General features: G+C 38.4%; 1 protein-coding gene across 4 annotated transcripts; it reads right to left on the bottom strand.

Annotated features, from left to right (window-relative positions):
• Positions 1 to 6,839: 6,839 nt before the first annotated feature.
• Positions 6,840 to 22,917, bottom strand: ING3 (inhibitor of growth family member 3). 4 transcript variants are annotated; one of them, XM_042792808.1, is made up of 13 exons: positions 22,445 to 22,477; positions 22,188 to 22,259; positions 18,233 to 18,455; positions 17,951 to 18,051; positions 16,497 to 16,562; positions 15,198 to 15,294; positions 13,010 to 13,081; positions 12,637 to 12,756; positions 11,318 to 11,475; positions 10,771 to 10,961; positions 9,385 to 9,577; positions 8,388 to 8,426; positions 6,840 to 7,737 (listed from the first exon to the last, which is right to left on the bottom strand). In XM_042792808.1, the coding sequence occupies exons 4-13, from the start codon at positions 18,044 to 18,046 to the stop codon at positions 7,621 to 7,623; spliced, it is 1,149 nt and encodes a 382-aa protein (XP_042648742.1). In that variant the 5' UTR covers positions 18,047 to 18,051; positions 18,233 to 18,455; positions 22,188 to 22,259; positions 22,445 to 22,477; the 3' UTR covers positions 6,840 to 7,620. The 4 variants fall into 4 exon arrangements, with proteins under 4 accessions (XP_042648742.1, XP_042648741.1, XP_042648740.1 ...); XM_042792807.1 differs by lacking the exon at positions 18,233 to 18,455 and having other exon boundaries at positions 11,318 to 11,376; positions 22,445 to 22,917; XM_042792806.1 differs by lacking the exon at positions 18,233 to 18,455 and having other exon boundaries at positions 22,445 to 22,915.
• Between the last annotated feature and the right edge of the window lie 1,491 nt (positions 22,918 to 24,408).

Genomic DNA, 24,408 nt, shown 5'->3' with positions numbered 1-24,408 from the left:
TCATGGGTAAAACTGGCATTCCAGGCAAGGCTCTGTTGAAAAGGCAAGGTTTAAGGAAGCTATTCCTCAGGTCTGAGAGTTCTAAAAAGTTTTGCTGCCATTTTCTACACTTCACACCCAGTTTGAATTATCCAGAGGGGCTGAAAAATGAATAGAAGCATTTTTGGTTATTGTCTGATTACTGGGTTGTTGGGGGGGGTTGTCTCTTCTGTGGGTTGTTTTGTTATATTTTTTAATTATGGAAGTATGTTCTATGACTGGAGGCAGATGTAGATGTTCTTAGGGTTTGATTTTGCAAAAATTAAAATATAACAAAAATATAACCAAATCAGAATCCCTCTGAAATACAGTATGAAGTAGCTGAATAAGCTCTTATTAAAAATTTTAAAACAATCACTATTTCCATAGAACTATGTTTTGATGCACTTTTAAAATCAAAGCATATTGAAGAGACTATTTGTTTTGGAAAATTATGTAAAACCAGGTAGTGCCAACACAGAAAATTAATAAAATACATATAAGTCTGATAGATAATTTGCTTGTTTTAAAAAAAGACTTTAGAAAGAGAGTTACAGAGAATATTTGGGGTTGATTTAAAATCATGCCATCATTAGCCAAATATGAAATCAGGTTACAGTTTTATAATGTGCTGATGTAACTATGAAGAATATATTTAGATTATTCCTTCCTCCATGATTTTAAATATTACTGCTTAAGATTTAAACAATAGGGAAAAGGAAAACTTAGAATATTTTCTATTAAAAGGCTGGTCAGCCTCCATAGAGAGACATTCCCCATGCATTCCTTTAACCCTCTTAACAGGCATGTTTAAGTAAATAGCTGTAGGTGAGTGTTTGGAAAGCACTTTCAAAATGGAAAGTACTTTAGAGTTGGTAAATCTTGAACATTAATGGAGATACTAACCAAAACGCCTTAAAGTTGGACTTTTTTTTTTTGGTAAATCATCTTTAGTTTTTCTGTCGTGGGCTAAATCTTCACTGACATGTTTTCCCAGTGCATATTTTAGATGGTATTTAGTCTTAAAAAAGCAACCAACAATGTTATAGAAGAAGAAGAAGGCAGAACTATTCTGGTGTGACTCTCAAAGATAATCATTACTTCTGAAATCGGCACTTCTGTGCACAAAAGTATGCTTTAAATTAGTGGCTAAGAAAATTTCTACTCTGGATTAAAATGATTAACACCTAATTTTATTTTTTTGGGGTAATTTAAAAATAATTCCTAGATTAACTCAATTCCTTAGCCCTTCCAAGTGTATTAGGCTATCAGGAAGATCCCTGGGAAATGTATGGTATGCCTTCCTAAATTAAAATAAGGAATTGTTCAATACTACTGACTGTTGAACCATTTCATTTTCCAGATCTGACTAAGGAACACATGTTTTTATTGTCAGTTCATTCAACTATTGATTAATCCATCTATCTATAGAATGTGCTTTCTTTAAAAGCCTGAGATTAATTTAGCCCCAGATAACACAACAGAGAAATTAAACACATTTTAAAATAATTTAATACCATATCCAGATTAATTCATCACAGCAGAAACACTCCAACTTGTCACCTTCTCAAGCAAACTGTGTAATTGAACATTTATTAAAACAATTTTTAAATATGATGAGCACTTATTGTTACCCACACACAGCAACAATGTAATTTTAGTCTCACCAAAATAAAAGAAAACAGAGCTGTGAAAAAGCATTTACTCTATGAAGACAGGGAAAAATATTCTTGTACTTCTGACAAGAAAGGATTCCTTAATTCAATAGCACTTCCCTGACTGACCCCTTTTAGCACTTAACTATATTCATGCTTGCAAAGTTTATCCAAGCATCTATCCCACACAGCTTTTCCTGAAAAGAAATAGTAAAACTTGCTTTGAAGTTATAGGGACACAATTTCGCAGGTGGAAACAATATGAAATTATCTTTCCATCGCTCTCCTATTTCTGTTTCACCAATTCTCATGTGTGCAAATCCAGTGTATTTTATTTATTCTTCTATAAAGAAAGGTTTAGTATAATCCTAATTAGCAAAATCACGTTAACTGTCAACCTAATAAATAAATCTGTGTTCAGCAACAAAACTATACATAGGATTACCAAAAAATTTGTTACTTTTATGAAAAAATATACAAAATGTAGCCAAACAACTGAATCTACTTAATTTAATTTAAGAATCCTCTCACTGTACTCTTAAACTTCAGTAAAACTTTTCTTAACTGGAAGTAGCTAGTTTCATAAATACGGACATACAGATTTGATTCAACGTATATGGCACTGCTGAATAAGTATTAAGAAAGGAACAGAGCAGTTAAAACACTCAGAAGTTTTCATAATATAAGGTACAAGGTACAAATAACTATTAGGGCTTTAAAAATGTTAAAGTAGCTGTGCATCCTAATATTATTTTTCATTTTCTTGACTTTTTCTAAGACTTTACATCTATTATGAACTAATGTAGGAAACTGTTGTTTTTTCTAAAATATAAGACATGATGTATGCAAGGACAAGTCTGTAAGTAATCATGCAACTTGTTGACAACCTTTGCATGATCAAATATCTCCTAAATATAAGATGTATCTAGAGAGAAAAGCTGCTGAGTATCACGCGAGTGTAAAAGCAAGATATCTATTTGAAACTGCTAGAGGAATATTACAGTCAGTTGGTGTAGATATACTGAAGTGTGGCGTTTTTCTTGGTTTAGTTACATTATTCTCAGAACATTTTAGGCAATCCTGGCAAGAGTAACAGAACTGCAGAGACAGTGTTCATACAGTGTGGCCTAACTTTAGTTATTCATGTATATGAATATACCCTTAAGAGAGTGTAAAAAGCCAGACTCTTATCCCTCTTGCAATTCTGCTTCTCAGAGATTTTTAGTGTAAGTGCAAAACACTGCTCTGAAGGTGAAGGCCACCTGGGTCCTCTTTCTGTCACCTGTCACATCTATTAAGCACAAAAAGTGCATGATCCAAACATTCCAACAGGATCAAGTGGGAGATGAAAAAACTTGCCAAGAAAAGCCAACTCACTGTGGAAAGTACTTCCCTGGTGAGGTGGAACAGAAGGGGGAGAACAAATGTCAGAATTTCTAATCTTTAGTGTGTGTGGTTGAACAACATTTTGCAAAGTTCAATAAAGAAGACAAGAATGCAGATTATTCTGTGCTATACAGAGAAACAACCTAGCAGGATTTTCAAAGCAGAAAGCGCAAGTGTATTTCCTTTTTCATTTCAGACCTAGAATAAATAAAACCTACAGCTGAGAAAAAAATGTTACTTCTTCACAATGCAAACTGGCAATACAGTTTACAGTGCAAAGACAACTTTTTGTTCTGTTACAGTGCTTAGCACATTGCTTCTTAGCTTGTGGTACTACAAATACATCCTCTTCTCAAAAATTCACCCAAATGCTGGAGCACTGAGATGAAACTAAAACCAGCTGCACTGCATAATGCTAAAGGGTCACCTAACCTAGTGTCTTGTAGCACTCAGCGCTCAGTGGTGTATGCCAGAGGACTGTAGGACTGTCACAGGCATCCAGGAACACTTCCCTGGTTATGAACTCTTAATTTCTAGTGATAAGTCATCAGCGAGTTTTTGCATTTTATGCCTCCATGGGCTTTTCTTCCACTGATGTCTCAGTGACTTTCTACACCCACGTAACCTATATGGACAGTTTTACAAATGATTCATGCCATATGTGAAAAAATGCCGCTCTTTTTTTTTCATTTTGGCTACCTCCCTATTACTACTTCTGTAAAAAGACACACCTTTTTCACAGAGTTCTTTAACTTACAGATCCCTGTTACATCCTCACTGAGCTGCCTCTTTCCCATTCAGAAGAGTCCCAGACAATTCAGCTCCTTCTCAAATGTGTTGTCATTACATGGCTTTGACTACTTTGCTCCTCCTATTTGTGCCTTTCCTAGTTTTGCTACATTTTTGCAGAGGACTGGACCATAATTTTATACTACATTAAGACCCAAGTGCACATACATTTACACAATGTAAAACTGTTTTCTGTTTTATTCTTTATCTCCTGAGTCATTCTTAGCACTTGTCTGACCTGCTGCTGGGCAATGAGCTGATGTTTCCATAGAATTACCTAGATAACTCCAAAATCACATTACTACACAGCAAATGCTACTTCAGAGTCCCCAGATGTAGGTAAATTGAGAATTAAGCATTATTTTATATATCATATATAGAATCTTTCCAAACCCCCAGTCTTGAGTAGGGACACCTTCCACCAGACCAGGTTGCTCAAAGCCCCATCCAACCTGGCCTTGAACCCTTCCAGGGAGGGGGCAGCCACAGCTTCTCTGGGCAACCTGTGCCAGTGCCTCACCGCCCTCACAGTGAACAATTTCTTCCTTATATCTAATCTAAATCTTCTTTCTGTCAGTTTAAAATCATTACCCCTCATCCTATCGCTACACTTGCTGATAAAGAGTCTCTCCCCATCTTTCCCATATGTCCCCTTCAGGTACTAGAAGGCCACTATAAAAGGTCTCCCCGGAGCCTTCTCTTCTCTAGGCTGAACAACCCCAACTCTCTCAGCCTGCCCTCATAAGGGAGGTGCTCCAGCCCCCTGACCATCTTCGTGGCCGCCTCTGGAACTGCTCCAACAGCTCCATGTCCTCCTTATGCTGGGGGCCCCAGAGCTGGACACAGCGCTCCAGGTCAGGTCTCACAAGAGCGGAGCAGAGCGGGACAATCCCCTCCCTCGGCCTGCTGGCCACACTTCTCTTGATGCAGCTCCAGACAGTTGGCTTTCTGGGCTGTGAGCCCACATTGCTGGCTCACAGTCAGTTTTCCATCCACTAATACCCCAAGTCCTTCTCCACAGGGCTGCTCTCAGGCAGGTTTGGTCCCACCAATTTGTTGCAGACACATTTCTACAGGTGCCGTACTTTGAGAGCAATCCTCAAGAAACCTCCAGAAGGCACCCTGGTATTCAAATCTAACTTCTTGCATAGTCAAGAAATAATTTTGCTTGTTTTTTAAGTTTTCAGTGGCTTTTGCACCATAATAATGTGATGACCCTTAAGGATCTCTAACAGGCTTCTTGTTTAGAACAAAACAAAAGCATGTACAGGTTTTATTGTTCTTTGCCTTTGACATGTATTGCATTTTTTCCACATTCTTTGCATTTGTCCATTTCTCTTTTCTTAATTTAGACACAAAATACTAATGAGCACAAAGGTTTTTTTCGTCTTGTGAGTTCTTTAACTAGCTCCTCCATGAAAAAATAATTGACGTTGCCCAATGAAACAGCAAATCAATGCTCACACTAAAAACTTAAATTTTTATTTGGATTTGCAGACTCTGCACTGTCTTAGGTATGGTTACCACCAGTGAAGGATTTTGCTCTATATGGTCTTAATTCTTAATGGATTTACTTCTTAGTCCTGGAGACAAATATTCAATCCAAGGGGAGTCTAGATTACCTGTTGTTTATTTAACTTCAGTTCATAGCATGGCACCAGTTTCCAACAGAACAAATAGTTTCTGTTATCTCTATTGTCTCAATAGCCTCACTTAAAACCAGATATTCTACTCCTTGAGTGTTTTTTTAGACTGAGATTTCCACAGAAATACACAGTGAGTTGAGTTGCCTGTTTTAATGGAACCTTAGTTACACTGCTCTTTGCTGTTTATTTTCACCAACTTCTTTCCTATTCTTTTACCAAAGTCTATTTATCATCCATAATCACATTTTCCTTACATGTCTACTTTTACCCAGTTCATGGTTTTAAAACGCCTACTTTTTTCCCTTTTAAATAAACATTGTGACACAAGTCTGGTTTCATTTTAGTTTAAGTAAAGCCTGAATTTTCTGCACGGACTCCTATTAGTAATGAGCCTAACCCCTTTTATTTCCTTGACACTATCTGCAGAGTCATGCTTTGAAACCCTGCTTCTCTCTGCCTCTGCTCCCCCTCTCTATGGGTTTAGAAAGCTACCATGGTCATGATCTTCCAGCCTGACAGCCCAAAAAGCAAGCCAGTGCTAAACTAAAATCTTTATTCCAAAGGGAAAATGTATTTTTTCAGTAGTGGAAGGAGGAAGAAAAAGGGAGTAATGATCTTGTTTCTGTTCAGTGCTTCTACATGAAAAAGCCATACAAAAAACAACAAAAGGAGATCGCCAGTGAAACGAAATCTACAAAGAATTTCCAAAATTAGCATGTGAGGAACGAATATAGAAAATCTTTCCATTATATTCATGGTCAAGGTTCTAAAGATCGGTTTTCTGATCCTGTGCTACATGTACAACTAACAGATCCAACCATTTATGGGCCTGCATTTGGGTTTCCCAACACGATCATTCCTGTTACCCTAGGGCTTCTACAGTAGGATGACTATTTCTCCCTTTCCTCTTTCCTGGACCATGAGTTGGTTTTTACATGAAAACCACTGTCCAGGAAAGAATATGGCAGCTGCAGAACACACCATGGTTTTCTTCTTCCCTTCCTATTTCCATCCATGCCATGGAAACAGGAAGGCAATCCTGCCTGTAAGTATCTCTTGACATGGCAAGGATTTTTTTTTTTTTCCCAACCTCATGAAAAACAGAACTTTTACGCCCATTTAGGTAGGTGCCACTTATCACCTGGAGACAGAGACAACAAGGCAAATGATATTTCAACATTTGCCTGTATATGCATGAGTTATCCACCCCCCAGAAAAATGTCCTCCTGTACAACAATCCTTCACATGGGTCATGTGTAGCAATTTCTTATGCAAACTTAGCTATATTCTTCTGAAACCAGTTCGGGGACAACCCTTTTTTTAACAAACGTACAGAAAACATTAATTTGAGGAGTTGAGGTTGTTTTATTTTAACACCTAATACAATTCAAATTTAAAGGATTACTTGCACAAAAAAATAAACACATTTGGTATAAAAATTTATCATCACTTTAACACCTTTTTTTCCTCTTATGGCCTGCACCTTCTCTGGAGCAGAAACATATAAAGACTAATGGCACAAGTTTGTTTTATTCTACAGCTTTTTTTTTTTGTTTTTACATACTCAAGTACCCTAGAGGACAACAGCCCGCTGTATACAAGAACCATTTTCTTCAGCCTGCTGAAATAAGTTTCATAAAGAACCAAAGCTATAAAGGCATTTTAAAAACCATTGTCTCATTATTTTTTTTTCCAGAAGCACTGACTTTTTGCACCATTTATATACATAGTGTTACATAACAGCTCTTGAGTACAGTACATGCAGCAGAATATATCTGTTGAATATAAAACATACATTTAAAATCTTGACTTACTGGAATTTTTTGAAGATTGAGTAATTGTAGAATGCCCACTGCTTAGAGAAAATGGTTTTATAGTACAAATGTCTGCATATGTTGGCCACTGGAACAATCCAAGGCTCATTGGAATAGTATCTGTAGCACATCAATGTGCATAAATAATTTACTTACAATATTAAAACACAACTAGCAAAATCAATTGTTCAAGATCTTATGACTGCTATGTTAACCCTTAAGTGGTTGCAAGGAAAGGTAGCAGGGGTTCCTCCCCCTCCCAAGTTCTCTAAAAAACCTTTAGTATGTAATGTGTTTTCCAGATGAAGAAACTTATTTATGTCTACTGCCTCTTCTCTTCATTGCAGCCGTACACTGTGGACAGTACCATTTCCCTTTTGGTGCTTCTGTCAGTCCAACACATCCATAGTGGAACCACTCAATAGGGCACTATGAAAACAGAGTTAAAGAGAGGGTTTGAGATTTTTTTTTTTTTTTCACTTTTCGAAATGTCTATCACAAAAACAATTCTATGCAAATGAAGCATGAATAAAAAGCATGGATTCTGCTCTTCACACAAAGTCATGGGACAAAATGAGAAGGGAGGAGGATCTCAGCCCCTAATATACACTCAACAGATTAAGGAAAGCAGTAAAAATTCTAGGATTCATACATGGACTCACATAACTGAGCAAAAGTAGTATGCTGTGCTTCAAAATACTTAGTTTGACAACACTAAGTGACACAACAGTAATCTTATCACTCAATTTTGTTTAAATGTAGTATCTCAATAAATGCATGATTACATTCACCTGTTCTTTTAAAACCTTTTTCTTTGAAGGAGACAACTTATATTGGTAGTGACACAGCTAAAGGTTCCTAGAAGTAAATGGTATTTTAAAGATGTCAAACTTCCCAGTTAAGGGTGAAGCCTTCTAAAAGAACCTGAACTGTGGAGACAGACGAGAAGTTTCCTGAAGAATGGTTCAACTCATCTGCACATTACTCTAAAAAAACCTCAACTCTACAGAAAAGTAACTTCTGCAAGCCACAGTTACATGCACAAGCCTCTCATGAACTTTTGGAACTTTTTTACTTACATCTTGGTTATCACAGCCTACCATTTCACCATAGGATACCTAGTAAATAAGGAAAAAAAACACTTATTAATTATATTATTAATTAAAAGCAATCAATGTTTTCAAAAGGCTAAAGGTTAGGTTTCTTCCTTTGAGTTTTTCCATTAACAGCAGCAACAGTATTTTGATTTTTCTTTTGTTGTGCAACCCAAAGCACATGTTCACAGCAAAATGATTTTCAAAAATCTTTTATGCAAAAAAAAGGTATTTCTGCATACTTCGGGTTGGATAAAAAAGGTCAGCATTCAAAATCTGAAGAAAGCACATTTTGGTCTAAACAAGTGTTCAGTGCATTATCAGTCCAGTTTTCAAAATTATGTTGTCTGGCATCTCCCTTGCATACATGACAATTTCAAGCATTATATTTGAAACAATCAAATACTTTCATGAGAATTACAGAGTTCTATAAACTCTAAAAAAAGTCAACACACTTAAAAGTGTTTAAAGTAAGAACAGGTGTTTTTAAATCCAAGTTTCTCATGTTGTCATCCAGTCTCTCAGGTTTCCAGGTGGCTTTTACAAAACTAGGTTTTTGTTTTCCTGTTTTTTTTGGTGGTTTTGTTTTGTTTTGTTTTTTTGGTGTGGAGTTTTTTGGCTTTTGTTTTGTTTGCTTTGTTTTTTTTTCAAAAGGAAAGTAAGAGAAACCAGTCTAATTCCTTACTAACTTAAAATTTTAACTAAATTCACTGTGAACCTGTTCAATTTTTAATTTAATTATTCCTGAAGTCTTCATTAAAAGATTTGAAACTCTCCAGATGTGTCACATCACTGGAAAACTTGCTTGTTTCTATCTTCAACAGTTGAGTTCATTATTCATATCACCGGTAATTAAATAAAAACAGATCCAAATTTCAAAAGAATGCAAATAGAATATTTTTGAATTAGCAATCAGAGAAGGCAGTTCAACTACAGTGAAAGAGCAGCTCTAGTTATATTTCAGGTTGGAAGCCATCCTTACCTGATTACAAATGCAGTATCGTGGTTCATTTGGATCATAGGTCCAGTCAACCTGGCTATTAGAATCAGACTCTGGTATTACTGCTGTTTGCTGAGACAGTTCTTGTGCCAGTGCAGATGAAGAAGAACATGATGACAGAGATGAAGAAGAGGAAGATGATGAGGACTGCTGACTTGAGGATTTGTTGTTGCTTCTGGGGAAGAAAAAAAAAAAAAGGAAAAGAAGAAAAGGAAAAAAAAATGAGAAAAAAACAGTATATCATATTTTAAATTAATTTCCTGCCAAGTGAAAGGATCACAAAACAAGTACTGCAGTATGTACATCCCAAAGCACCATTCCCTAACAGGTTTCACTGAACAAATGCAAGAACTGAAATGGACATCTTGAATGCTCTTTGGAAAAGGAACCAAGTCTCTCCAGCTTACAAATGCAAGACATGCTGTTCTAATCAATGGAACTTAACAGTTTTAAACTGCCAAACGGCTTTAATGAATGTTTTTCTTCACAAAATTTTCCATCAACAGTCTTGGCATAAAGTCCCCATAAAAATTATGTTACCAATAAAACAAGAATTTACATATAAATAATATCATATGTCATGTACAATAGATAACTGTGTTTGAAGATGACTGATTCAGTGTTAATCTCCACTCAAGCATCACCAATCACTCCACAGGAACAGTGCCAGAATACAAATTCTATGCTTTTGCTTATAGGTCAGACCTGACACCCAAGATATCCATAGATGAAAAATGATTCCAAGACAAAATTAATAACTGAGCTGTGAACACACAGAAGTTTGTATGAAGAAAAAAACATAAGTCAGTTTAAAGGGATGAGCATTTTGAGACAAACTCTTTCAAGTACAACTTGTGATTTTTGTCACTGTGTTGTGACATTGTGGTGTTTAAATGTTATTAAATTTCCTTTTAATCAGAAATAAGATTAAATCTGTTTCCTGTCACAGACAGTCAGCCATCAGAAAGCATTGTGATTATTTGTGAAGAAGTGGCATGAAGCAGATCTCCAGAATATTTCAAAACCATCTACAAAGCATTGCATAGCAATTCCCAACATTTGCTATTAGGCCAAATCTTCTCTCCAGAACACAAGAAAAATGAGGGAAGAAACCAGACTATATCTCAGATGAAAAAGCAAATCAAGACATTTATTTAAAATCTTGGAGTAAGTTTGCCTAAAGAAAAGGAAGAGAACAAAAGAAGAAAGCCCTGAACAAAAGAAGGCCAGGAGACAATACCTACCTTCTGCTGATCCCTCCCTCCCCAATATTAAATATGAATTATTTCTAATATGGCCCATGCCCTTTAAAAGAAAGCTTAGATGTCTTAAAAACTATAATTGCAGTCAACAAGTAAGAAAACCTACTTGCTTTTTCTGCCACTTCGTGAATCTGTGGTTGATGAATTTAATGTCTGTGTTAATGTAGATGCCAGAGCCGATGATGAATATCCGGTTGAATCTCTGGATAATGAAAATTCTCTTCCAAGCTGAAAATCATTGTTCTTAAATGCTTCGTAGCTGGCTTTTAGACTGGATGTTCGCCTGCCTTCCTTCATCTGAAAGGAATACTGATATTGTATCAGATTACACAGTAGAGCTCTTACAGAAGACATACACCAGACTGTTAACTGCTAATGATTTGCACAGGTTCATTAGTTACCCTATTAACAAAATGATGTATAGTAAGTGGTAGAAAGGTGTAAGAATATCGTACAGAAAAACCTAAAAAACAAGCTATCCCTTTAGGAAAGTTTTACAGGATAAAACTGTAGCATATAAACAAAAATGGTAATATGAGAACTGAATCACATCAGCTGAAAGTGATCATGGGAATTCAGATTAAAAAAAAAAAAAATATCACCAGTCTTTCTTAATAGCAGATGGCAGAATGACAAGAATGTTTTGACATTACCTGTGCCGTGGCTTGCACTGCTTGAGCTGCTGCCATGGTAATTGCACCGGCCCCAGATCCTGAAGATAATGAGCCCAGGTTATATGATGCCAATGGTTGAGAAGAGTTTGTATTGTATGCATTGTTTGAAGAGGATGATGAATTACTGTTTCGACACCCTTGATGAACAGAACACATTTATGAAATTCAAAATGAAACTAAATTCCTTTGCATTTTAAGAAGAGTTACATATGACAACCAGTGAAAGAGTAGGAACTCTGTTTATGCATCAGGCCACTGTGACCATTTGGAAAAAAAGTTTAAGTCGTCATTTGACACAGCCAGTATTGGCTTCAAAAAAAAAAAAAAAAATTGTTCCCCACCTATCGTCATGTGCAAGTAGTCCTTTTAGAAAGACAGTCCACACTATCGTATTCAGCTATCAAAGAAGAGACGCAGCTGCTGTGCCTATATAAACCAATCTCTGTTGAAATGGTGCTGACTATTGTAACCATCAAGAAGAGGGTAAGAATTTGACTGTACATCTATTCTGTTTCTGAAGTAAAACTTTTAACAATCTTAATTCTAAAAACTACGAATCACAGTTTTAATGCAACACAGATTTCTACGGCCATCGACAGATTGACAGCTGCTCAAAACATTTTATTTGCAATCTCATGTGAAGTTCCTTCAAAAGAGAAGTAAAATGGATACGAGGGAGACTACTTAAATCTCATGAACACCAATAAATTCCAAAATGTAAGGTCATTTACTTACTGTAACCTCTCACAACCTTTTCTTTTCAGAAAAGAAATTATGAAACACCCTGATTGTCAAAATGGGCAGAAAGTTGTGGAGGGTTTTTTATTCACTACTGAAAAAGACTTCTCACCTCTTTTGAAACAGGCAACACGCGAAAGAATTTTATTTTATTGTAGCCGAATGCCATGCCAGACCAACCTTTAAATAAAAAAAGAGTGAAAATTCTTTTCCCTTAATTTGGAAACTGTTGCATGCGTTTCTTTTTCCCAAAATAACAATGTATTGATCTCTCATATTTCTACAACTGGCTGAATGAAACCGCACGGTTATCTTCTTCCAAGCAGTGTAAATAAAAAGAAACAGCCCACATGCAGCTGTCAAATGACAACAAAGCTGATGCACTTCATGGACAACACAGATGAGTAGCAATGCCTGCAATTTCTCATGTTTCAAATGACTGAAAATCCCAGAGGAAAGGATATGAGCCTCTGATTTCAAAAGACAGTACACTCACAAATATAACCGGGCTCCTCTTCTTCCAATAAAAAAGCAGTAAAATGCAGGACAATTAAGATTACCTGGTGTATTTTCTTTAGAAGCATCTGAAGTCAGGGTAGATAGAAGAGCTTCAGATTTAAACTTCTTTTCAGGAACATGATCTGTTGTACTATGGTGAGAAGATGGATTGTGTTTCCTTTCTAAATGAAACAAATAAAGGGAACTTAAACATAAAACCTTCTCAGCTTGAATGTCAAACTATAACTAGACATAATAAAACAGCACTTTCAACTAATTCCCATCAACAAATCCTTATTTATTTCATTCTTGCACTTCTTCTGAATAGACCCTATTATCATATCAAAAGTTCTTAACATTTTTTTCCCTAATAATACCCAACAAAAAATAAAGAAACATAAAAAGTGGACATGTTTTTAAGTCTCAGATACTTACTCTCTACTGGAGTGTGAGAATGGGCATGATGGTTATTCACAGGCTGTGATGGCGTATCTAGCTCCAAAGACCCTAAAGAGGGAAGTAAAAAGGATAGGAAAATTTCAGAGATATCACTGGCATGGTTTTGACTTTTAGGTACTAAATGAATCTTCATAATATTAACCACATTGCTATGCAGCTGTATTTATTTTAATCAGAAGGATTTTTGCTAGTTGAAACCCTTCCTGTCATACAACCAGGAGCCAGTGAGAAGAACAGTTTTAAAATAAAAATTGGTGACTGCTGTTCAACTTCTGAAATCAAGAAGTTAAAATCAAGGCCAGTAAGGAGAACAAACAACAACATTACTCCCAACATGCCACTTATTCAAATGAGTTGCGCACAAGACTGTGACAGTTGGAGTAAGCTGCACCAAAAGTACTGACAATCTACACCAGTATGAATTGAAAAGAAGATTGTAACAGTTAAACTGTATTAACAGGGCATCTTGTCCTACTGAGTCCATCTTGTCACACTGAGTCAAAATGCACAACCACTAGCAACATCTTTCAAGATGACCTAACGTTCCACAGCAAGGGCTTCAAATCAGTATCCAAATTTTCTTAACATTCAAAATACAGAGCAACAATCCAAAGAAGAAAAAAAAAAAAAAAAAAAAAGAAAGAAGAAAAGAAGTGGGGGGTGGGCACAAATGCAAATCTATATCATCTATATCTAAGAAAACATTTCTTATAATATTAGCCATGAGGCTAAATGATCGCAGTATAGGAGAGACTTTGACCAGATTTCTATTAGAACAAAATAAAACAGGTTGTGTATCAATCTTTGGCAAAAAGATTTTGAACTAGCTGCAATACCTACCAATTTACATTTATACAGAAGACAATTCAAGAAAATAATTCACATTCATTTTTCCAAATCCGTAGCTTCAAAATTTCTTTACCTCTTTGTCAGTGCTTTCAAAAAGTACACGAGTATATTACAAAAGTTTAAAGAAAATTATTCTAGAAATGGTTCAAAGCATAAGGAGATATTTTGGCTGAGCGAACATTAATCATGTTATGAATGAGTCCAAAGGCTGCCCTCTGGCGGAACCTCAATAATATGTACCTACTCTTAAAACTAAAAGTGTTAAGAGGCTTCTACTTTTCACTTTATTAAAAAAAAAAAACAAAACAAAACAAAAACATCAACCTTAGAGATGCAACGTGCAGTCTGATTCTGAGTTCTTGACATTCTACCTACCTCCCTAACCAAACACAGAGCTCAACTGACGGTAGCTTCACATCTTAAAACTGCAGCTGGGATTCCAACTAAAATAAGTCATTTTCTATATTTGCTAGTTCATTGAAAGCACTTACAAACAAAATATCCAAAACCTCCCAGTTTTAACGAGACAGCTACACAAAGTTCAAAGAAATAATATTTACTCCTAATCTACTCAAATGATTGCAGTTACTTTTCACTATCCTTGGGTACGAGAACAGTCACTGCTCCTTAGCTCCATAATCACAGCAATTAAATCAACTTGGAAATTTATCATAATCACATCGGAACCTGATGTCTAAATGCTGATTTGTACAGAAAGACCAGATTCTTCTATACCAAACTGACCAAAAAGCTGTCACATCACATTTTTGTTCACATTCTAAATACCAGCATTGCTAGATTTATTAAGCATGCAGGTTTCCTGCCCAAAATGCTTCTCCCTTGCTAGCCCATTACAAAACAATCCATTCTCCCCCCTTTAAAAAAAGAAAATCACCAAGTACTTAACTTTACTCAACATGCCACATCTGTAACTAAAATAATGACCCTCCTCAATTGGGTGGCAATCAATCTGAGTAAGAAATGGTACACTTCCAACTGGGTAGGCGGCAAGCTTAGGCTGAAGTACATGTCTGAACATCCACAGTCACTAAAAACAGGTTTAAAGAATTCCAGACCTTACCGTAGCAATTCACAAGTGCAAGAGTTGTGTGAAAAAAAATATTCTAATCACTCACCTATATTTTGACTTCACTGGTAAAAATTGAGATTGGAACTAAAATCTGAGAATCAGACTGATGAAAAGTATGCGGCTTAAAACACAAATACTGCCAGCCACTAACAAGTGTATGATATTCTAATTTTGCAAATTGACAAAATCTGCCAAGTTATTAAAAAAAAAATCACACATACTTACGTCTCTCTAATATTTCTGTAATTCCAGCATTATCTGCCTCAAGTTCCATTTTAAATTTAGCGAGTTCCTGGTCCAATTTTCTCAAATGACGGTCTACCTGTTTTTGAGGCAAAGCAACAATAGCATCCAGTTCTGGAACATCAATATCTACATCCTTAATCTTAGGCTTGCTAAATATTTCCCTTCCAGCAATTCTCTCCCATGCAGCACTAAAGACGTATAAAACCACACAGAAGCATAACTTCTTGGTCACCTACATTTCCCTAACTCAGCAGAGATACTAGAGCTCACACCAAAATAGTGCTGTTGCTCCTAAGCTGTGCAGTCAGTCACAGGATACAGTAAGGCTGTGTAATGGCTCAGCAGCTGGAAGCCCTCCTCTGACTGCAGGCAATGTTCCAAGACACAGCATTAAGTGTTTCTTTTGAGAAAAAAAGATTAAGAGTACTTGGGGTGTGTTGTGGGTATGCCTATAGAAAGGGGAAGAGAAAGAACAGTACCTGACATGCACTTTAGAAGACGTTGAGCTGCATTGGGGAAATTGTAAGTTTACTGAATTGCAATTTGTATGTCACTATACACATCAGTAAACTTAAGTATTGAGTAAAAGGGTCTCTAAATTGAAACTGTAAAGACTCCTGTGCATTTGAGTAAACTATAACATGCTCTTGGGTGCTGAAAATTAACCAAAACACCCCACCTGAACTTAGTATCATTGAAAGAAACACTTTGTTCCAAATGCTTTCTTCGTCTGTAGTCATATAGCAGAATGTACCTTTCTCTAAACTATTAAAAATTGAACAGGTTTTTGAAGTTACCAGCTAACAAAGAGAGAGGGGTTAAGTTCCAACTTTTGGAACTAACTTTTGGTTAGATGAAGTGAAACTATAACAGACAAGAAATATTTGGTTTAGGTCTACTATATTTTAGTGCACTCTGACTTGCAGCTTCTGTTCTGAGAAAATTTAAAACAAATATCCTTAAAATTCATAAGCTATAAGGAAGAGTAACTTGCTTGTGGTCTCTTTTCAGAAAAAAAATAAATAAACCAAAATCAACATACATGAGAACCTTAATACTTCTGAAATTATTTCTGTATGCTGTATTTATGTGACACTACCCAAAGCAACAAAATTCTTAAAAGTCAATAAAATATTAAATGTTTGTTTTGCCAGCAAAAATAACTGTATGTAGCTGACATAACAGTACAGTTAGCGCAATTGTAGTGCTTACCAAAGTGTTTAGAACTCCTTATGCCATAAATCTAGATAACTCACCACAAGCCCTCTGTCCACTTACCAAATCATATATCTGATTAGCAAGTTGCACTTTTTCATCTGCATCTTCCAAAGCCTTATAATAATCCTGTTATAAAGAGAATTTTTTTAAAATTATGACTGCAGCTTAATTAATTTCAGTCATTTTAAGCTACTGTTATCCAGTACAAAATGTAAGTTAAAAGGAAAAATTAAAGTCAGTCTTCAGAAAGACTGTGAAAATCTACTGTAAAAAAAAATCCGCTAAATTTTAGATGAGAGGTATAATACATATTAATTTACTGTTTGTGCCTTAGGAAAAGTCAAACTACAAGATGTGAACACTTCTTCCTAAAGTGGTATTTAGATTTCTGCAAGAAATGCTGCCAGAGAAGAGATTTATTTTTATTATACACTGCATGAGGTTACGGACTCAAAATGAGATGATGTCTTTTATTTCATATGGATCTTTAGAACCACTGCAGATACTACTACCCTTCGAAATTATGCTAAACAGTGCTGTGAGGTGAGGCCTTTCCAGCACTGCAGTTAAATACAGTTCATGGTGTCTATAGTTCATAGTTTAAATTATTTTAAAATAGATTTCTGTAACCCGTAAGTGTATTATAAAATAATTTGACTAAAGCAAACCAATTTTAAAATCTGCTCTAATGAAAATCCACAGACAAATTTTTTTGAAAAAAAAGAAAGTATGTTTACACATGTTTTCACTCCAGACTTGAACAGGTTTAAATGCCTTTTTATTCTCTATTTTCACTAAACAGTATCTTGCTTAGGCAAAAACTAATTGAAGTTTTGGTTCAACTGAAGTCAAAAGCAAATTTTTCATTTACTCTAGTGAAGTCAGCGTTGACTTTTTCTTTTTTAAATATAGAAATCTATTTGTATCATGGAAAAAAAAACCCTTGGCCAAATAAGGGGCTGAAGTAGCAAGTGTAGGAGACTACAAAGGAGTTTCTCCTGACAAAATGATGGACTACCTTGCTAACAATACCACTACCAATGCCTGAGTGTTGAAGGATAAAACGGAACACATCCATCTTCTTATTCCTCCCTCCCTAAAACTACATATACCATAGGTGTAACATACAAGAGCACAGGCAGAATCACAGGAGATGCTGAAGCTAAGCTTGAAAAATATCCTCTCAAAGAAAGCCAATTAACTTGCGCAATTTCATGTCACACAAGCAGAAACAAAAAGTCTGAGCTGAAAATTTAGTACCTGGTTTCCTCACCATTTCAGTATCACAGTTTTTAAAATGCTATCAAATACTGAGTAAAACTTGAGAGAAATGCTTGACTGAAGAAATCTTTCAGCCATTTTTCTCCTCCTGGGTAGTTTTATCCATCTCTGTGAAAGCCCATGGGAAGTCACAGTTCTGAACGCTCAAGTCTCCATCAATTATAAGCTGTTTTTTCCTAATGTTATCTTCATTTGCAAAAGAAAAATGTGACCCACTCCTGTGATATCCTTACTTTTTTGATTGATGTCATTTGTTCTTCTCTCCATTCAGGTTTGTTTTTCTTTGCATTCATAAAAAATTCATTTACCCTCTGTTCAAGTTGATCCATTGCATCTGTAGCACAGGAAAAGAGTAAGATAAATGTTATCTTCTCGTGTACATAAACATTATGAAATAAGGCGGAATTTTTTTCTTAAACAAAGTTGACAGGACTGAGGTGCAAACTATTAGAGAGGAAAAAACTGAAAAAACCAAAACAACCAAGTGACAGTGGACAGAGGAGGGAAATATTTACCTTAATTTCCAAGAGGCAGAATTGAATTCTGGTAGGATTCTCATCAAGGTTCTTGTGCTCTCCAGCATGGGACAGGCAGGACTCCAAGTTCTAAAGGTTTTTTGTCCCTAAGAGCAGTGGTAGTGACTTAAAGCACGACCCAAACTCCTCACCCAGGGCTCTAGACTGCTGACTTTGGAACATTCTAGCCAGTTACAAACAGAGCAGGAAACAAAATGTTCTCCTAAGAGAAACAGTCAAATACAAAACCAAATAATTGAAAAAATTAGTGCCTCAAAAAGGTAGAGCAACTGAAGAGTCAAGTCACTGCCTTTAAGTCAAGGCCCTCTCCACTGTATGCTAGGAAGGGTGAGGGCAAATTGAAAGCCCTCACAGAGTTACTTCCCCCACCCCCACAGGGTAGCACTAAAGGGTAAATGCACTGATGAAATACTATTTGGATAGGATTCTCACTTACATGAAGTTGAGATATATTGTGAGGGAAAAATAAAGCTACCAATTCTCAACCATTAACTATTGTAAGAAAGGAGAATGTCAGCTATAGGTTAATTGCTTTGTTGTTTATTGAGATAGGAACAGGGATTCCCTTCCCTTTCCCTTCACCCTCCTTCAAAAAAAAAAAAAAAAAAAAAAAAGCAGAGATTTTACTATTTCAACAGCTGGACACTTGTGCATGCAACAGCTTGCATATTTACAAAACCATGCAGCTGCCTCAGTCAAACTAGCTTTGACATCCTTGCTAGTCTCAGGATAGATAATAATACTGAAAATTTTTTCACAGCACTCTCAGCGATACTGTCCAGATAGCAGTTTCAAATTAAATGTGGCTATGCACCAACTCTGGATGTAAAACACTTCCAGCACTTTCCAGAAACCACCATTAAAACTGGATCACATGATGGTCATCATCTCTTATTAAAAAAAAAAAAAAAAAGTTAACTAATTCAAGAAACTCATGAATCCCCCAAGTATGATTAACTTTTCAATCCAATGGAGCCCAAAGGTTTTCTCACTCTGAAAATTCACAACTAGAACTAACTGTTCACATAAATAACCAAAAATCACTTATTACTAAATGATCAAAAACATTTATCAATTTTCCCTATGCTATGAACGTCCAGCATCAAAACCAACACGAACCTAACAACTGACTGGACAAAGAGCAATTAATCCCAAGCCAGAAGAGCTGTGACATAGACTCACATCAACTTTATTTAGACCCAGACAAAGAAAATAGTCAAACAATCTTGGTGCAAAACAGTTTAAAGATGAGAGAATCTGTACAATGAACATTTTCTGCTTGCACAGCGTTATTCAGGGAGAAGATTAAGAAATCTGAGCAGCAAGCAAGAAACACACACTTTACGTGAAAGCTTCTAAAAGCTTTCTTCATTGACCAAATTACTGTAATTTGGTTCATAAAGCCAACAGACTAAATTTTCTACCTCCTATTCTCAGAGTGCAAACAGCTAGGTGATAATTATTCTAATGGCTCTATAGACATGAGAAGGAAAAAAAAAGTAAAATCTTCCCTCTTTACGGAGGACATGTATCAGTCTATGTGAAATTGCATGAGAGAAAACTTCCACAGAGACTTTGTCTCTCCTGAAAGGGCAGAAATGGCAGAAGGGAATGCAAGTCAGATCTATCAAATTATATGAAAAGTTCTCTCTGGTACACTGAATTTCCTTCACCTTTACTCCCCCCCACTACCCCTTTTTCATCCAACTACTATACTATATTCTGAGATACTAATTTCTTAGCGTTGCCAGAAATTCTATTTTACGAGAGGTCTTTTTCCAGAGCTTGATGTTTTACCATGGAGACCTGATAATCCGTGATTTAAATAGAGAAACATATTTTATACTTCACGTGAAGCTCAGTTAAAGCTCAAGAATCAAGTCACAACTCAGAGGGTCTTCACCTTTCCCACAGTAGCCTTATCAGGACATACAGTAGGTACAGCTGGTTTATCATTTTTTCTGACAACAGCAGAACCTGCTTCATTAATAGCCCATGTTGGTCCAAACAGGACAGAATATAAAGTTAACACTGACTCTAAAACACAGCATCACAGTTATCTCTGAATTACAACTCAGGGAGGTTTCTGGGACAGCATCACTCAAAGTACTGTTTTCAAGTACTTCAGAGACACTTAATCTTCACAGCAGGTCACTACGTCGCAGCATGAGAACAATCTCCAGGTTGGCCTGTAGTATTCAGCTGACAGTTTGGCAACTGATGTTGAAGAGATGGTAGTCCAGAAGTTTCGTAAATGTCTTTGGATGTTTTGTCACTCGTTGTGCAAGAATTACAAGAAGAACCAAGGTCCAAGAGAATTTTTTCTCTGAGCCTAAGGTTGGTCTCAGTATATAATATAGAGTGTTATTTGCCACTTCCAGTTAAAGTAGAGGAAATTACATTACTGCAACCTTGGCAGTGCTAGCTGGCTCAGTTCTGAAACACACTTAAAAAAAAAAAAAACAAAAACAAAAAAAAAAAAACAACCAAACCAAACCCTACTTGCTTTTTCTCCTCCTTAGTGAACAGAAATAAAATCTGTGAATTTACTCAGAACTACCAGAGTCAGTGAGCTCTTCCCTAGCGATAGTTACTTCAGAGGTGTTATCTCCCATAAGGAGCCATTGCTCTGTTCCCACAACTTTAAGCACTGAACCTCAGACAACACTTAGGCCATAGTATCCAAGAAAATCCTGCAACCAGTTCAGCATGTGCCCATAAAGTCTGCTAAACAGGCCTGCTGGGTCCACTAAAGTAAATATCCAGGGGAAAGCCTGAGATCACACTTCACAGTATTATAGGTTAAACTATTGTCTTCAAGAACTGTGTTCCCACATACTGCCACATTTTGTATTTCTGTATGGCATTCACCCGTTATTCCAACCCTTGCTCTTTCTCTCACTCTTCTTTACAGTAGTTCAACCCTTCTGTATTGAAGATACCTTTCATCCTTTGTACAGGAAGAGTTGCATCAACAAAGACCTTTGCATCACAGTTAGGGATGAACATATTAATTGTGCATTAAATGACAGCAACACCTAACCAGGTATCACAAGACACCTAAGTCCCATATCAGACTGCCTTAGAAAAGATGAAAAGGCAATACATCCTGACAACAGTGTAAGACAGTGTATTGTATCAGGATATATGCAGAGATACACAAAGTGATCCACAAGGAAAACTCAAGCACCGTGTATGCTTGGTTAAGTGTCAACTAGGGCACAAGAGGCTAAGCAAAAAGCACCTTCACACATGCTATTATGAGGGGAGCTGGCTGGAAAGTTTCAGAGACAGCATGCCGCTACCTGCTCAAGGAGCGGGACATAACTCACGTTCCAAACCACCATCACTGCTCTTAGGGATCAAAAATCTAAAGAGTTTGGGACGTGCCGCCAAAAATGCCTTTGGGAGCAGCACAAGCCCAGGAGGGAAACTCCTGTAAGATCCTACTTGCGCCGAGGCTCGGCGGGCGAGCGGGGGCGACTCTGCGGGGCCGCTGCCCGTCGCCGCTCGCCGCCACAGCGCCAGGCCAGCGCGCCCCGCCCCTCCCGCCGCGGCGCCGGGCCTCCGCAGCGCCGCCTCCCCACGCCCGCCGGAGACGATGCCAGGCGCCCGGTACCGACGAGACGCGTCCGTCCGTCCTTCCATCCATCCATCCATGCCCTTCCCCCCGCCCCGGAGAGCCGGAGCGCAGGGTGGGGAAGGGGCGCGAAGGCCCGCGGGGCCAAAGCGCGGTGGAGGGCGGCGGGGAGCGGAGCTGCCCACAGAGGCCGGGGCGCCCCGGCGCCGCTCGGCCCCGCTCCTTCGCCTCCCCACAGCGCGGGCGGGCGGGTGGCCGCGGCCGCCCCCCGCTGGCGGGGCGGGGCGGGGCGGCGCGCGGGGAGGGAGGGAGGGAGGGGGCGGGCGGAGGCGCAAGGGGCGGGGACTCACGTACTCTGCACCTGCAGGTCCATCTCGCGCATCTCGGTGAACCTGTCGCGCAGATCCATGGGAAGCTGCTCGATCACTGCGGGCACAGGGAGGGGCGGGGGAGCGGGGAGAGAGGGGGGGGGGGGGGGAAAGGGGGGAGGAAGTCAGTCACTGCCGTGGGGGAGGGGGGCGCCGCCTCTTCGCCGCGGCTCCCCCCCCTCCCCGGCTCCCCTCCGCCGGCAGTGCCCGGCCGCCCGGCGCCCCCGTCCCGCACACACTCACTCTCCAGATAGTCCTCCAGATACAGCATGGCGGCGGCCGGGCCAGCGCCAAGGGGCTTCTCGCTAACGGGGGGCTCGTCCCTTCCAATATGGCGCCGCCGCCAACAACACCAGCGCCTCGACTCAGCGAAAACAACATTGGCGGCTGACGGCGCTCGCTCCGGCCGCCCCGCAATTGGCTGCCCGCGCCCGCTGACGCGCACCGGCGGCGGGCGCGCTGCCGCGCGGCTCCACGGGAAATGTAGTCCGCGCGGGGGAAACTACACCTCCCGTCGGTTCCCGCGGCGCGCCCCGCCCCGCCCCGCCGTGCTGCGGCCGGGCCCGGAGGCGTCTCGGCCCCGCCGGGGCCGGGTGGTCTCTGTCCGGGGGCTCCATTCCGGAGGGTCCCCGGGCCACCCCCCCCCCAAATCTTGTGAAGAGAAGGGGGCAAAAGCTTGCGGCTCTTTGGTCAGACGTTATGCGTCGGTTTGTTGATCCGTTGGTTTAAATGCTCACGGCTGGTAATAAAAACCGTAAGAAATGAGGAAATGGACGGAATTACTCTAATTTCTATGTCTTCTCGTGAACACGCGAGGTGAAAAGCTGCTCTGTTCGGCATGCATCAGTAACGGGCAGTAACAACGCTACAGGCGCGCGAGAGTGTAAAGTTCTGTGGGTTTTAGAACTGCGGTTCAGAGTAGAAAAAGCAGATAGCAGTGATTGCAATCCAGTTACAATTCTTTTGTCTTTTTTTTTTTTTTTTTTTAATGTTTGGGGCTGAAGTTCTTCATGCAGCTTCAATTCCTCATTGTTTATTTCATCACTGTTCTTTCACTAATATTTATTGCTCTGATAATGGACTGCTGCTTTTATGCAGATTTGGGTTTTGACCGGGGGAAGGAATTTTTGGGGCTTGCGTGATCTCAGGTGTAGGTACAGGAGAATAAGAATTGCGATAGCAGAATAGGCCAGCTTTCCACCATCCTCCTTTATATTCTTTTCATGTTCTCATCGGTGCCCTATGCATCCAAGCAAGGAAAGAAAGTATGTTTAAGCCAAGTCTGAGTAAAAACCTGCATGGGATGTTTTTGGGTGTTAGAACCAAGGGAAAATGGCATTCTTTTATCATGTTTTAAATTCATATATTGTGAATAGTTTAGCTTAGGATGACTGAATTTTGGGAAGTAAAGCATAAATTTTGAGTGTAGCCTTTATGAAGACTGATGTTAGCTATGTCTTGGATACACAGGGCATAGCTAAGCCTTTTTTAATTATTATTATGATTTCCTGTGTCATTACAGATGGAAAAGAGGTATAACAATAATTGTCAACTTCACAAAAAAAGAGCTGTGCCAAAGTGGTCACTTTTCATGCTCACCTCATCATTAGCCATATAGTCTGTACTGCCAAAACAGAAATACCAAATAATTTCATACATATTGGTGAACAGGTATTAGATGGTTATTAAGCTCAGCTAGCCCTAGTTGAAAGAACCTGTATATTATTGCTCAAGCACGTTACTCTAATGTATGACTTCTGATACACTGATGTAGGAATGATAGTATTTTTGAAGTTTTGTGTGAAAAATTGCTTGGCCCCATTTTGTTATGTAGAAGACTGACCCTGTGAAGACAAATGCTTGCAATTCTATTGAAGTAAAAGGGTTTGATGCAGCAAGTTAGCTCACGCAAAAGCACAGCAAAGTAATGACATCCTATATTCATTAGGAGAAAAGCTAGGTGAATTTAGGAAGATACGAATTGATGGGGTCACTGTTTTCTATCCTAACTGGTGGCTTTAATGCTTTTTAAAGACAAAATTTTGTTGTAGACATGTTTGGGAGCATATTTCATGAAGCAGAAGTCGAAGAGAACAATATTGTACACAAATATCATACAAAGACTCCACTGTTAGAATCCCAACTGAAATGCAGTCATACAATAAGTTCTTAATGTTTGCTTCATGACCAAAATCAAGGGACACCCA

Source organism: Tyto alba, unplaced genomic scaffold (genome assembly GCF_018691265.1).
Source record: "Tyto alba isolate M040663 unplaced genomic scaffold, T.alba_DEE_v4.0 Super-Scaffold_2, whole genome shotgun sequence".
Lineage (NCBI taxonomy): Eukaryota > Metazoa > Chordata > Aves > Strigiformes > Tytonidae > Tyto > Tyto alba.
Note: the sequence above shows the minus strand (reverse complement) of the source record. Positions and strands in the feature narration are given on the sequence as shown.